The following is a 15,752-nucleotide window of genomic DNA, read 5'->3' as shown; positions in this document are numbered from 1 at the left end:
ATTAAAAAATACTTCTCAAAATATGTGCTAGTTATGGTCTATGAATATGTAGCACAGTCTAGTGCGGTTATTAAGGAATTAGCTCCTAGTATATGCTAGACTGTCTATCTATTTGGTGAAGCATCTACCAAAAGCATGAGAAGGCATCGATTATAAATAAGGTCTATAAAACAAGACCAACAGTAAAAAAAATAAAAATGTCATATTCTTACAATGGTCATAAAGTACACGGCAAATCAACACCAAACAGTAATATCTCACTTTTTTTTCTATAAAAGGAAGGCTATTTTTGTGTTAACACTCTCATTTTTTTTTTGCTTTAATTTTTGTTAGCAACTACAATGTCTCAAGCATCCCAAAAATCAAATGCAAAAGTGTCCTACATATGTCATTGTGGCAATCCAACTGTTTTTAGGACGTCGCGCACCGATTGAAATTCAGGTCGAAAATTCTTTAACTGTGCGGTTGAAAAGGATAATGGCGGATGCTTTTTTTTAAGTGGCTTGACGAAGACTCACCGACGAGCAGCCCATCGACATCAAATTTTCGAGGCGCTTCCAAATTTCATATACTCCAAAGGCTTCGGAAATTCGAAAAAAATAGAGATTTACTCATGACATTGCTAAAAGAAGTCGAAGATCAAAGGGATTACTTGAAAGGATCGCTAAAAGAAGTCGAAATGGAGAGGGATCAAGTAAAGCAGAGGCTGATTTTGACCGAGGAAAAAGTGAAAGGCCTAAAAAATTTATTGTATGATTTGTTATTGTTGTTGGCTTTCTGGAAAAGTGTAATAGGGAAATAGGAAATTGAATAAATAGATGTAAGTTTTCTTAAATCAATCCTGGGCGTAATCTATAATTAATAGAGAATTATGTCTATGTATTTTATCATCGACCTTCATAAACCATGATAGTTACGGTAAGTAAATATTTGAATTACTCAATCGATAGAATGTTAAGTCTATAAATTATAGAGAACAACTTCTATTATATTTTCAATCAACCACTATAAATTGGGAAAATAGCTGAATTGGTAACGCACTGCAGCCAGCTGTTTAATCTAACGAGACAATGGAATAACTGAATATTATTTCATCAGTATATGCCATCATTGACATGTCAAATATATGTAATTCAATTATCCATAAAGAACAAATCACTAAAAAAAAATCATTAAGAAAATTATTTGTTCCAAATCCACAAAACTACTTATTTTCTTGATTGAGTTCCGCAACAATGCCATCATATTCACTTTTTTTTCTTCATCTTTTTTCTCCTCTTCTCCAACTTCTTTCTTCTCATTTTCCTTCTCTTCTTCTTCTGATGATTTCTTCTCTTCTTCAATGTTTTCAACCTCATGTTCGACCACTAATTCTTCTTCAACTCCCTTCTCATTTTTGTCTTCTTCTTCTGATGATTTCTTTCACCATCTTCTTTTGTTTTCTCCTCATCTTCTTCTGTTTCAGTTATCATCTCCTAATGTTTTTCTTTTTCTTTTTCTTTTTCTTCATCTTCTTTTGCATCTTCTTCATCTGTTGCATTCTTCTCTTTCGTTTCTTTTTCTTTCTTCTCTTCTTCACCTTTTCCATCTGCTGCAGCCATGTCCGTTACTGCGACTGCAAGTTCTTCAAGGTTTACTTGATGCCGACTACGAGGGGGACTGTCCAGATGCACTATATTGTTTTGAAAGGATTACAAAACATATGCAACAAAATTAAATTGGAAGAGCAAAAAATAAATTAATTTACCTTTTTCTTGTTGCTTCTTCTTATTCTTCTCGATTCTCCTCAACCTCTCATCTCTAACAAAAGAAGAAATATCCATTAGACTTTTCTCGAGCAAAGCAATGCGCTCGCGCAGGTCATCCTCTTTAGAAGTGTCTAGTGAAGATTTGAGTCCACTTGAACCAGCATGATCACAAGCGCGTGGTGGGCTTGGAACATAATGGTGGCCACCCAAATCTTCGTCTTCATCCGCGACCTCCGCTGATGAAGTTAGGACAGTCACACCTTTTAGTTGCGCCTTCAACGCATCGATTGACGTATCCTTAACTTCGTCCGTGTATGACTTAAAAGTCCTCATGTATCTCTATTCCATCTCACGGACAGTAGGGGTAAGGTACGGGTGCACAATCTACAAAAAAATAAAAATAAATTACACGACATTCGTTAATATAATAATATTAGTATCATATCATAATAAGTATAATTTTACCTTTGTGTTGTTTTCTTTGTACTTAAACGGGTCGCCTTCCATTATGTTGTCGCACTTCGACATGTGCCATCGAAGAAGACGGGAAATGGACATGGGAGAATCCAACGACTTGCAGGCGTACCTTTCCAGACGAGGAAAGGCCTCATATATCCAAACCTGCAATCAATAGAAGCACAAGTAAGTCTACAGTGTCTATGTATTATTGCATAAATATATAGTAGTCTATAATAAATCAATAGGATGGTAGATGATTATAAGTACCAAAAACGCCCAGAGAAAGCCAAATAACGCGTACAATGCATTATTCCTCTAGACAAAAGCTTCTTTCTGCTTGGTCAGATCAGTCTTCTTTTTCAGATAATTCAAGGTCAGCTCAAAGGACTTTTTTCTCCATGGATACCCCCCGAAGAATTCTAAATCAGCCGCCATCTTGATGTGGTCCGAATCCACCTTCTTTGACGGGTCCTTTGCCAGCAGCATCGTGTGCACACACCAAATTAAAGCACACTTAAACTTTTGTTGATTATTCAGCCTATTACCTTTCATCAGGTTAATCAACTTTGCAGCAGTAATGCTCTTGTTCTTTGTCGCCTTAAAATGAAAGCTTTCTCCATTTTGGAGGACTTGTTCATTTTTTATTTACGGGGATATTTTGAACAATTTAGCCCCGTAATTAAAGCAAATTCCTTTAAGCCGAAATAAGTTGGCTTATCGTTTACACAAAATCAAATTTCATGCAGTTTTATTTTTATTTTTTATACGCCGCAGCAACATATAATGAACCATCTGTTCATTAAACTTAAAATGTTCCGACATATGCCTCAAGTGTCTGAAACATGTCTTCTTAAAATCACAATACAACTTTTGTTCAACAAGAACCCCTCTAAACTCTCAATACACGGTCATTCTTGCTCTCACAGAAATCTTTGCAGGAAAAGAACCAAGATCATCCATCCAGATTGTTAGGTCGTACGACGCAACGGAGCTATCTCTCGCACAAATTGGCAAGGATAGGGGATCCTCCTCCCCTTATTTGCTATCTCTCCTATCCTCACCGTCCCTCCTATCACTTTCACTTTCTTCTTCGCTTTCCCCATCGCTTTTACATTCGCTATCCTCAACATCCTCACTCTCGTGTGCACTACTTTCATCATATTCGAAAATATCGGCAAGAATTTTTTATTCGATTTTCGACTCCGATTCATCGACTATGGGTTTTTTCTCTTGAAAGTTTTCAAAACTTCTTCGAATTTTCACTTCCTACTGGTAGAAGCAGTGGAAGCAGGCCTTTTAACTGTTCTATGCTCTTCTCACCATTTATGATCTATAGTAAAAAACGAATCTGTAGTGCTCGATAAATCGACCACTGGTCTATTAATAAAAACGAACAAATGCAACAAAAATCAATCTGCAGTGGTCGATCTATCGACCACTGGTCTATTAAGAAAAATGAGAAAACGCCTCACATCAAACATGCAAATCAAGTTCCAACTTCACCAGATATTTGGCAGTGCAATTCATAACAACAAGAACATCGTTAAAATGGATCCAATTCAATACAAAAAATTAAATATCAAACGCAATATAACTACAAAAATTGAAAAAAAATGCTAATCATTATCCAAAGCAAAACCCGATTAAACATGCAAAATCGATAATGTTAACTAAAAACACTCAAATTTCAACTAATTCAACGAAGAATAATGTAATTTTTGTCAAAATCGAAGAACCCCAACATAAAGCATCTTCGAAAATAATTACTAAAATGAATCTAAAACTAATTGGGAAAGAAAATGGAAAGATATAAAAAGGAACCATGTTGTAGTTTTAAAAAAGTTCATATTTTTCCCAAGTATAAAAAATGTCTAAAGAACCAATGACCCCGCAACTCTGGCCCACTTTTTAACTTTTTCAAGACGTTGCTCTAAAAAAATAAATCAAAAAATAGTTTAGTGTCTATAGCTCAAAATAAATTTTAAAAGTGGGTAAGAATCAAAATTGTCTCTACTGACTTCGATAGTTCAACACGATGATCCTATTTTTTTGTTTGTTCGAGATGCCAAACATTATAGATTGCACCAGAGCACTAACAAACACCAGCAAAACTGCAAATATAAAGCAAACAGCAGAAGCAAAAAATACTAGTATACTATTGAGTTCTAAAACTTCTTTGCCCTACAGACAAGGATATTGAAGTTCACTGGATGCCTAATATACTGATATACACCACATAGGCCAGTGATAACCTCGGAATAAACTCTAGAAATAGCTTAACTTCAATATCTTCCACAGAGAGGGATCACTGAAAGATAACAAGTAACTAGACTTGGAAGAAGAAGAGTAAACAAAAATTTAATATAGGAAGAGAGTATAGCAAAAGATTCAGACTAAAAACTGTCTTTAGGTCCACATGGCAATTCATAAATCAAAATATCCCATTACATCATTAAACGGAAAGAAGACGAGAATCAAAAAGCTCTAATTGAATATATCCACCAGCACCTCTCTGAGGGATCCTCATAGAAACTCACACTTGATGGATGACTTAACGGTACTGCAACACAAATAAACAGAAAAATCAGTAAGCCTCAAAAAGATACAGAACGATAATAAAAAACTAAATAACATTTGTTTCAGATCCAAATAGCTATACAAAAATTACAGCAAAATCAGACAAATTCAAATACAGAAAGGCAGTTTTTACCTTGATAAATCCAATCTCCTTAGCATTGCTGCGGAAGCACTGTCTGCAGCACATGAGACCATACTTTCTAATAATTGCATGAGGATTGCCACACACACGGCTGCAACATATAGAAGAAATTCAAGATCAACGACAAGACATGGCAAAAAGCAAGTAAAGACATTCACTTTCTACACTTAGGTTGCACACCGTACACAAAACTAAACAAGTTAAGTCAGAGAAGCTCCAAGGAATTAGACCAAAAAACAAAAGAGCATCTTTAAAATAGAAAGATAGATACACTTGTTGACAAGAAAAAATAACTACTGCATACAGAAAACTGAATGCTATAAACTAACAGCAATCAATTATAGCATAAGTCCAGAACTAGTAAAGCCCTAATCTAATGCATTTCAATTGCAATTATGCAGTTAGGAGCAGCGAAAAGATTTGAACATGAATCTTAAAAAGAGAGAACAACAAATTCTCACCACTCACCTATCATTCTTGAACTATAAGAGATCAATTTGAAAAAAGTTCAGGAGATAGAAAAATATTCTCATAAGTCTAAACTCCTCAAAATGTCGAAAAAAAAAAAGCAAATCATTCAAGTACATGTTAATCCTAGTTTCGATCACCTGTTTACAGACTCTGTATGTAATCCTCTCTACGCTAAAACAAATTAATAACTCCCACATGTTAATCCTAGTTTCGTTCACCTGTTTACAGCCTCTGTACGTAATCCTCTCTACACTAAACAAATTCACAACTCCCACACGTTAATCCTAGTTTTGATCACGTGTTTACAGCCTCTGTACGCAATCCTCTCTACACTAAACAAATTCATAACCCCACTAATGTTAATGCTAGTTTTGATCATGTGTTTACAGCCTTTGCACGCAATCCTCTCTACAATAAACAAATTCATAACCCCACAAAAGTTAATGTTAGTTTCGATCACCTGTTTACAGCCTCTGTATGTAATCACCTCTTCACTACACAAATTCATAACCCCCAAGGTGTTCACATAGAAAGCTCATATTGACAATGAAAAGGAGAATCAAGCTCAACAACCCTCACTTACCTAGCAACAATCACAGACATGAAAACAATATATACTTGATGGAAATCATGACATATCAAAACATAACACTAGAAGGTATATCCTCCGAAACAGCCTCTAAACCTCCACGAAGGCCGGGATAAGGTCTGTATACAATACACCCTCCCGAGACTACACTTGTGGTATCTCACTAGTCATATTGTTGTAACTTCGAATCACAATCATAGACATGAATCTATAACTATATTCTCCGCTTATATTGCCTTCCTTATCCAGCCACTACACTACACAGTTCTAAAGTCCTTGACGAAACTCATGAATAACCTCCGTTCTGCGTCTTTTAATTCTATTTTCTATAAAAACTATCGAAAAACGTACTAATCTTCAGATCTAAAACGTAAAAACAGCACAAGTATAAAACAAAAGCTTGAATTAAACAAGTAATTAACCAACAATACGAGATTAAATCGAATAAATTAGGGAATTGAGGATACCAGGTGCGAGAGCCAGGGCCATAGTTCTTAGGGTGAGCGTTCCAGATGTTTGAGTGACCCATCTTCTTCTTCAACAGAAAACTGAGGCTGCGCGGCGCTGTTTCTATTGAGTAAACCCTACTTTCTCTGCAGAACTCACAATGAAGGATTGTTTTGGGATGAATGAGACCTTATATAGGCATTCTCAAAACCCTAATTTGAACAAGGATTTTGTGCATTTATCACCCAACAAGATACCGATATGCTGCAAATTAACCCCCTAAAACGCAATTTTGCACAAATACCCCGCTTTCACCTAACTACTGTATTTTTTTTTTTTTTCCCTATTTATTGGGGCATTAAATAAATTAGTGAGGTTTGCCCTGATTAATATATAGTCGGTCTCTTAAATTTGTGAAGATTTTTACCACACACCTCAACTTTAATAAAATATTTCAAGCAATCACTTTCAATTTTAATTTTTTTTGCGTATTTTCTCATTCGTCTATTAAATTATTTTAGCGTATTTTATCGTTCGTCTATTGGGTATTTGATAAAATAAGTGCAAAAGTCTTGAGACGTTCGATTAAAATATGATTTAAGTTTGAATATCTATCCGATAGCTGATTATGTATTAAACCTATTTTTGGTCTTCCACGTTGATGTGTTACATCTTTAAAGTTACCTACGTCTTCATGATCGCAACTAGTAGGAAAAGGGCTCATATACGTAAACTAAGGAGACATTGTGATGAGGCTAATGACGTACATCTTTTACAATTCTTTACACACAAATGTATGCAAGAATAAAAATGTTGAGACATTCATAATTTTGGTCAAATAAATAAAAAGAACTCGTTAAATCAAAATGTGTGTATAATTGCCAGTTGCGACCAACCAAATTTTCACAAAATATAATAATTCAATTAGGCTCAAAAGTGAGCAAAGTCTTTCATTGTTTTATACTAGCCCTTCATCTGCATTGATACCCAAAAAAAATGATAAGTTACTGGAGGACTCTCCTCCCTGTCATATGGATTGGAGCTTGCAACCAAAGCTTTAATAAACGCAGTCGCAAATCTCCCCTCATCTACATTACATTGATCTCACCATACGTAGCGCTACTATACAAAGTGGTACCACGCACCAAGGTAGGGCTAAGGTTGCGTACATACCGTCCTCTCAAAACCCCACTTGTGGGATTTCACGGGGTATGTTGTACAACACACCAACTTACTATGAAGATGCCAAAGGACTTTGACTAGCTTCTTGCTTCAAGAAGTGCTTCTCTGCCAGATCCATTACCCCAAGCTCTATCCTTCCAGATCCTCTCCATTTCCTCAAATGACAAGCCCTTGGTCTCAGGCACGAACACGATGACGAAAACGAATGCCGTCACTGCTATACCAGCTAGTATCAAGAAAGTAACACCCGTGCCCACAGCCTCAGCTAAGGATAGGAAACTCTGGGCCACTATAAGATTTGATATCCAGTTGACAGTAGCAGACATGCCACCACACATTCCTCTGTAGGACTCTGGGTATATTTCAGAGTTCACTGTCCATGGTACAGGACCCATACCAGGTGCAAAGAATGCAATATAGAAGGCCAAACCTATTACGGCGATCCACCCATAGGCCCCAACATTGGCAGCAGTAGATGACTCTAAGACGAATGCTACAGCAAGGAGAATCAAGGACACAATTACACCGGATAAGCTTGTCAATGCCAACTTTTTGCGTCCAAAGTGATCAATGAGGTAAATTCCCACTATAGTACCCATGGCATTCATTAAAGCAACAATGAGAGACAGAAGTAATGCTAGCTGATTTGATTTAAACCCAGCCATCTGCACAATTGTTGGGCTGTAATACATAACTGTGTTGATGCCTGTGAACTGCTGAAATGCCTGCATATTCAAACAAAAGACGATTATACACTATTACCGCTAATTTCTGATAATCAAGAATGACCTCCCCATGCTTTGTGGAATAGGGAAATAACAAAAAATGATCGCAGTTGGGCTTTTAAGTGAACAAAGAAAATTGTATAAAATTGCATCAAGTTCTCCTGTTTAAAATCGATTTATTGCCACCATAGGCTTCTATAAGTATCATCATCATGTTCCCATGCCCTTCCAAATTCAAATTAAAAGCAAAACATTTTGCGTGCAGCATGCTTGAGCTAGATGAAGCTCAAGGGAGATCCCCAAGTGGGGATACTAAAATATAAGACTGAAAATATTGTTTCCAAAAAGAAGAAGATGGCGCTGAGCAAGCAACTTCAACTAAAAGATCATTACATATTATTGTAGCATCACAGAAATATAAAGAGTACCTGTAGTCCAGCCCCAGCAAAAAACGCAAGCCTAATCTCTTTCTTCCTAAAAACATCCAGGTAACTGATAGCCTGCTTTCTCAAACGTTCTTCCTCTAATGCAGTAGCAAGCTGATCAATCTCCTCCTCCAATCGATAAGGATCATAAATCTTAGCTAGAACAGCGGCAGCTTCAGCTTTATCTTTCTGCTGTGATTTTCCAAGTCAAAATTGTTAGTTATCAGCAGTAATTTTCAACTAGGTAAAGAATTTGCACCTTCATGTAAAGCCATCGTGGAGACTCAGGTAAAAATAGCATGAGGACAAATTGAATAGCAGCAGGCACTCCTGCCACTCCAAGCATCCATCTCCAAGTTCCCGGTATCTGCTCAAGCATTCAAGCAGCAAAGGAAATCACCATGAATTCTAAAAGATTTTCTTTAAGAAAAACACAACAGCATTCACACACTATCAGCCAGAGATGTTAATCCACTTCTCTCCGCAAAATTGTGATAATTAAAGGCAATCAGTATCAATTTAAAAGAAAACTGAGATTCGGCAGACAGTAGAACAAGTCCTTTCCGACTATGTACAATAAAAAACTGTATAGAGCAATTATATGAATAGTGCGTCTTGCTTTCCTTCTTTAGTCTATTTGAAAGAGTATTACTTTCTATATTTGGTAGCTCTTCAACTCCAACATCCCACATGGCATGGTCAAGGCCGCAAGATTCAAGGGAACTTTGCTATTTTATACATAGCTTTAGTTTAAGATCAACAAAATTTAAAAGTCTTCCATACTTAAAGCTCTGTTCCCATTGCACATCGAATGAAACAGAGGGAGTAGTATTTAGACTACAAGCTCAACTAATTCCCAACGCCCAGTTTTTTCTTTGAACATTTTAAGCTTTAGAATTTTTTTTTCATGTAATCCCCTTGTCCGCAAGTAACAAAATATTTTGCATATCTTAAGTTAACAAAAGATCAAAGTAATATAAAGTTAGAAAATGCAGGAGATAAAAAAAAATATCTAACCTCAGTGAACGCAAGATTCACAAGATAGGATAGAAATTGACCACCTGTAATCATCAGTACATTAGTGCTCACAAGGCCCCCACGAATTTCTGATGGTGATGCTTCAGCGATGTAAACAGGAGCAGTGACAGAAGCAACACCAACTCCTAGACCTACTAAGAGTCGTCCAAGTATAAGAATGTATGGATCCGGAGCTGCAGCCATTACCACAGATCCCATTATGAAAACAACATCAGCAGAGAGAGTAGCTTTCTTCCGTCCAAAATAATCATTAACCCAGCCTCCAGCAGCAGCTCCAATCATCGCACCAACCAATGCCATACTGACAATAGTTTCCTACAAAATCATGAAGCAAAACTCTTAGGGGAGAAAAACCAAACTGACCAGAAATAGGACCACCTATTAAGATTTATTGACTCGCTGCAGAAAATGAGGAGGAGGTGGGCAATTGGAAGTCCTATTTATTGTATATAATTAGCGAAGGCAACACTGGTGACAAAGTTGGAGTGTTTACTACTACAGTAAAGTAAAGCACATTTGATAGCTGATAAATCACATCCCATGTTTGCATCATCACAATAAATACATGTAGCATCATGTCTTTGCACCAAAATTTTCTCTTCAAACAAATTACCACTAAAACAAAAAAGTTTCATATTTGCTCAACGATATTAGATTAACCCATTTAATTATCATAAATGCTTCGGATAATATTAGAAAAGTCCTTTCATGTAACTGACAAGACGACTCAAATCAACATCCTTTTCTCAGATACTAAGAAAACAATCTGTTAACATATCCTCAGTAGAGTAATACTTGAGCTCCAACAGCACCCACCCCCGTCCCAACCATTAACTTTTTATTATTCCAACAAATCACATGATTAAGATGGACCAGCTTTAACAAGTTGTTGTTGCGATCACTTTTTATTTAATGGTAAGGTCCAGATTCTACAAGAGAGCTCAGAATGAAATTGGTTATTCTTGTACCTGTAGGAAACTGCTTTGACTGACTTCAGGAAAATCATCCTTAATGTACAGAAGCGCACCAGATATTACCCCTACAGCAAGTAAGGTTAGATAATTGATAATATAAGATGTGAAAACAAAAAGAGAGAACATATTTCTTTCAGAAAACAAATGCAATAACTTCATAGCTTTTACAAAAAGATATAATTTACTTTGGTGTCACGAAGATTCTTGGCACTAATTAACTTATCCCCAAGTCATAACATAACAATATACTTCCATTATCTCCTAGAAAAAAGTAAGGAATCATTACACTACACTAACCCTTTTCTATAATTTAGTAATCCCATTAAATCTTTATGTGGTTGAGTTTTTGAGTTGTTAAAAAAAATTCTAATCTACAAGTTGTCAATTATAAGTCATTAACTGTTTCAGTTAATTAAACATGTCTTGATAGTTGTCTAGTTACCAACTCCAAGTTTATAAATAATAAACAGTTGCATGACTAGTTTTACTTACTTCTGAAAATAAAGAACAGTTCTCATAAAAACAACAACAACAATATAGCCAGTATAATCCCCACATGTGTTTTCTGGGGAGGGTAGTGCGTATGTAGACCTTCCCACTACCTTGTGGGGTAGAGAGGTTGGTTCCGATATACCCTCGGCTGAAGTAAAAACATTACCAAGCAGCAAGCAGTTCCTTCAAGAAAAACCCCAAATTAAAGCCAAAGATTTTTAGGCTAATGACTAGTGTTTAGTCAATTAATTGCAAATCAACATGTACAATTACAAACCAAGTCCAAATATATCATAAACCATCAGTAGATTTAGCAAAAACATCCAGCAATCAAACTATACTTTCCAAAAAGGTCAAAAACTACCCTCATAAAAAAATTGCCTAAATAGATGATCCTTCATAATCACGATATGTGTCATAATTAAAGTTAGCAAAATTATCAAAAAGACTCTTAATTTTAGTTGTTATCAAGTTGCTTGTTTTTATATCCATTGTTTTCCTCTATTAAAAAAAAGAGAGAGAGAGACAGAGACAGAGACAGAGAGCCACAAATTTAAGCCAAAAGTTTTTACGCCAATGACTAGTTTTTAGTAAACTAATTACAAATCTACATGTACAAATCAAATCCAAATCCATCATAATCCAATAATTCATAACTAGATTATCCATCAATCAAACTATATTTTTCCAAAAAGGTCAAAAATGCCCTTTTAAAAAAGTTCCCCTAAATAGACAATCCTCCTAAATAAAAAATTATCACAAATATTTAATCACACGAGGAAAAGCAAAAAAGGTCCGGTGCACTAAAGTTGCCGCTATGGGTAGGATCCGGGGAATGGCCGACCACAATGATTTATCGTATGTAGCCTTACCTTGCATTTTTAAATGCAAGAGGTTGTTTCAAGGCTTGAGCAAGAAAAAGAAAATCTTAATTTTACTTGTTATCAAGTTCAACTAATTGCAATTATACATGAACAAACCAAAACCAAAACCAAATCCAAAATTTCTATCATAAAAATCTTTTTATCAGTTATTAAGCAAAAACACTCATCAATCAAACTAATTTTTTCGAAAATGTCAAACTTACCCTCATAAATAATCCTCCAAAATCACCATTTATGTCATAATTAAAGGTGCAAAATTTATCACAAATACTCTATCAAACAGGAAAATATATATCTTATTTTCACATATTATACAGTTGTTGGTTCTTTTTTCTAATTTACCTGTGTCGTAGCCGAAAAGGAGACCTCCAATACCAGCAATGAAAGTCAATCCCAGTACATAAGGATTACTGAAGTATGAAATTTTCCTATTACCAGCTTCCAAGTACCCTGAGCTTCCTGGTAATGAAACAATCGTCATTTTCTTCTTCTCCAATCCAAAAAAAAAAATAAAAAAAACCACAACTATAAATTCCTCAGCTGAATTGAAGGAGTTTTAATTGGGGAAATGCAAGACTTTTTGGGGGCTGTGAGAATTTCTTAGCTGACTCAAAAGAGCTACCTACTACTTAAAGCCCAAAATTCGGAAATGGAAAATACAGTTGATTTTAGCTTTGCATAAATCTAGCAAAATGAGTAAGAAATGTTTAATTTTCCCCAAAAAAAACAAATACTAGTATATTTGTAAAGGTTTAAAAATAGAAAAGCAGAAATAAACTATGAAAAAATAATGGAGAATTGTGGATGGATTTATAAAAGTGTTTGTTTATTTTAGCTAAGAAGGTTCTGGATAAGCTGTGAGTCACCCATCTTAGCAGCTACTCCCTCCGTCTCAAATTATGTATCGCCATTTTTTTTGTTTCATTCCAAAAAATATATCGTTTTTCTTTATTTGGTAAGTTTTTAAAGATACAATTATAATTTTACCCTTAGTGATCTCACTTGATTTTAAATATTATTACTCCTTTTTTTATTTATCTTTTCAATTAAAAGTGGTTTCACTTGATTTTAAATATTACTATTACTCATTTTTTAAGAATGGTGATTTTGTAACTTTAACAAAATCAATACTTATTTCTTAAATATTATATCCAATCAAATGATGATACATAATTTGAAACAGAAAAAATACTATTTTTCATACTATATTATTAAATTTAAATTCACATCAAAAAAATATCACTACTCATCTAACGACTCAAATCCAAAAAAATTAATTTGAGTAAAATAATACACCCTTATTGGTTATTACCAACTATTATTATAAGTAACTAAAAGTGCAAGGCCGTGCAGCACGGCCCAACAGAAGAGGAATGTAAATTTTAAGTTTTAGGATTTATTTTGAAGTAGAAAGTTTGAACAGTAAAATATTTTTATTAATATGATTGAGCTGAGGGAATTACAATTAAAATCTTTTTTTAACCTTCTTATTGAATTTTATGATTAGAAATATAAAGAAAAAGAGGCATAAATTTGATGAAATAGCTTACATCAAATATCCAGCAGATTTTTTATTTTCAATATCGCAAAGATTAAGAATCATGTAAACTTACCCGATAAGGAGAATACATACCTTAAATTTGCTATTGTTTTGTTTAATTATTAATTTTAACACAGAAAAAGAGTGTTGTTTTTTAACAGAGAAGTAAGAGTTGAGATTTTCTTTTCTTTAGTTTTTTTTTAAAACAGAGAAATGTTAATTAATATTGAGGAGCTGTAAAAAGTTGAGAAAGATAGCTACACATACGTGATAGAAAATTTGCTAATGTTAAGAAAGTGCGAAATGTTTGGTAACAAATTTGTGATAGATACACGTTTTTTGTACTTAAATTTACTTTATTTATATTTAAATTAGTTGGTAAAAATTTGTTGCAAATAATCTTTATACTTCTTTTCTTTAATTTCTTTAAAATATAGTAATAAAATTTACTTATGCTTTATTCTTGTCACACTTTACTACATACATTTTATCCTCTTTAAATCTCATTATGTCATTTTACTCTCTTTAAACATCACTGTACATTAAAATCACAATTGAAGCAGCTGAAGCAAAAATCAGTCAATTTTTATTTATTTTTTTGTTAATTATTGTTATTTACAGTACTTTTTATTTCATTTTCAAATAATATATGTTGCTTTATATCTTTTTCTGTCCCGTCCCAATTTATGTGACATTAATATAATTTTGATAGTTAATCAAATATTTTATGTTGACATATCATTTTGTTATTCTTATTTTTCTAATACATAAATGACTTATAATAAGGAGTGATATAGTAAAATCATCATTCGAAAGACGAAAATTTAATTTAAAACATTCAGAGTTAACTTCGCATTTTATGTCTATTTTTTTTTTCATTAAATATTATTTATTTTCTTAATACTTAGATGACACATAATAATTAATTAGGAGCGATTGATTATGTTATTACTATAAAAATTAATATAATTTTATCATATCCAATAGTAATCATTGATAATTCACCGAAATAGTATATTAATGAAATATGGGATGCTATATTTGCATAGAAAAATATAATATTATTAAACATTATTGGATAGTGCATTATATTTATCTTTCACAATAATAAAATTTTACTATATATTTTTCTTTATTTCTTTTTAACTTGATACATATTGACCCAACACAAATTCTAAGAAAATATTCATTAGAAATTTATTTATTAAATTAAATTTATTAATTTTGTACTTTAAAATTTTAAATTTAAGTTTAAATATTAGTATTTCTATATAAGCAAAAAAAAATTAATTTAAATTTACTAAAATAAATAAATAAAAAGATTAATTTTCTATATAAAAGTCAATTAAAATAATAAAATTAATTTATTTTAAATATTTAGTTGCAATTAATTAAAATAATTTTTCATTTTGTCATGATTTATGTTGCACCGATAAAATTTTGAGAGTTGAATAGAACTTTTATCTAATTTTAAAAAAGTATTTTAACTTGTTAATTATTGGGATTTATAATATTTTTTACGTAATTATCAAATAATATATTTACTCCTTGTGTCCCAATTTATGTGGTTTCGATACAATTTTGAGAGTCAACTAAAAATTTATATATCTTTTAAATATTTTAAGTTGTTAATTATTATGATTTGCAATATATTTCTTTTATCTTAATTTATGTGGCATTTCTAAAATAATGAAAGTCAATAAAATTTCTATATGTCTTTTAAATATTTTAAGTTATTAATTATTGTGATTTGTGGTAACAAATTAGTTCTGAACATGATAGCCAATTAAATAAATAAAAAAAAATTACTTGTAATATGTAGTTATAATTAATTAATATAAATTAATAAAATATATTAAATATTTAAACCATTATGATGAAACAATGGAATTATTATATATTGGGGTGTGGTATGTAATTAAGTGGGAGTAGAGGAATATTTTTGGTAATTGCATAAGAGGTGGTCGAAAATAATTTTTTATTTTGTCATGATTTATGCTGCACCGATAAAATTTTGAGAGTTGAATAGAACTTTTATCTATTTTTAAAAAAGTATTTT

At 33.0% G+C, this 15,752-nt stretch overlaps 3 protein-coding genes across 4 annotated transcripts; all 3 read right to left on the bottom strand.

Moving 5' to 3' along the window:
• Positions 1 to 1,338: 1,338 nt before the first annotated feature.
• On the bottom strand, positions 1,339 to 4,340 carry LOC107874671. The gene is made up of 4 exons (XM_016721430.2): positions 2,475 to 4,340; positions 2,214 to 2,369; positions 1,748 to 2,132; positions 1,339 to 1,672 (listed from the first exon to the last, which is right to left on the bottom strand). The coding sequence occupies exons 3-4, from the start codon at positions 2,079 to 2,081 to the stop codon at positions 1,476 to 1,478; spliced, it is 531 nt and encodes a 176-aa protein (XP_016576916.1). The 5' UTR covers positions 2,082 to 2,132; positions 2,214 to 2,369; positions 2,475 to 4,340; the 3' UTR covers positions 1,339 to 1,475.
• Positions 4,341 to 4,584: 244 nt separating this feature from the next.
• Positions 4,585 to 6,612, bottom strand: LOC107875739 (40S ribosomal protein S29). The gene is made up of 3 exons (XM_016722561.2): positions 6,454 to 6,612; positions 4,918 to 5,017; positions 4,585 to 4,767 (listed from the first exon to the last, which is right to left on the bottom strand). Exons 1-3 carry the CDS (start codon positions 6,513 to 6,515, stop codon positions 4,759 to 4,761), a joined length of 171 nt encoding a protein of 56 aa, XP_016578047.1. The 5' UTR covers positions 6,516 to 6,612; the 3' UTR covers positions 4,585 to 4,758.
• A 677-nt stretch (positions 6,613 to 7,289) lies between these two features.
• On the bottom strand, positions 7,290 to 12,954 carry LOC107875738 (inositol transporter 1). 2 transcript variants are annotated; one of them, XM_016722558.2, is made up of 6 exons: positions 12,496 to 12,954; positions 10,772 to 10,842; positions 9,783 to 10,118; positions 9,025 to 9,132; positions 8,769 to 8,957; positions 7,290 to 8,340 (listed from the first exon to the last, which is right to left on the bottom strand). In XM_016722558.2, exons 1-6 carry the CDS (start codon positions 12,632 to 12,634, stop codon positions 7,693 to 7,695), a joined length of 1,491 nt encoding a protein of 496 aa, XP_016578044.1. In that variant the 5' UTR covers positions 12,635 to 12,954; the 3' UTR covers positions 7,290 to 7,692. The 2 variants fall into 2 exon arrangements, with proteins under 2 accessions (XP_016578044.1, XP_016578046.1); XM_016722560.2 differs by having other exon boundaries at positions 8,769 to 8,954.
• Positions 12,955 to 15,752: the final 2,798 nt, after the last annotated feature.

The sequence above is a fragment of the Capsicum annuum genome, chromosome 6 (assembly GCF_002878395.1).
Source record: "Capsicum annuum cultivar UCD-10X-F1 chromosome 6, UCD10Xv1.1, whole genome shotgun sequence".
NCBI classification, from domain to species: Eukaryota; Viridiplantae; Streptophyta; class Magnoliopsida; order Solanales; family Solanaceae; genus Capsicum; species Capsicum annuum.
The sequence above is the reverse complement of the archived record's forward strand: the minus strand, read 5'-3'. Positions and strand labels throughout refer to the sequence as shown.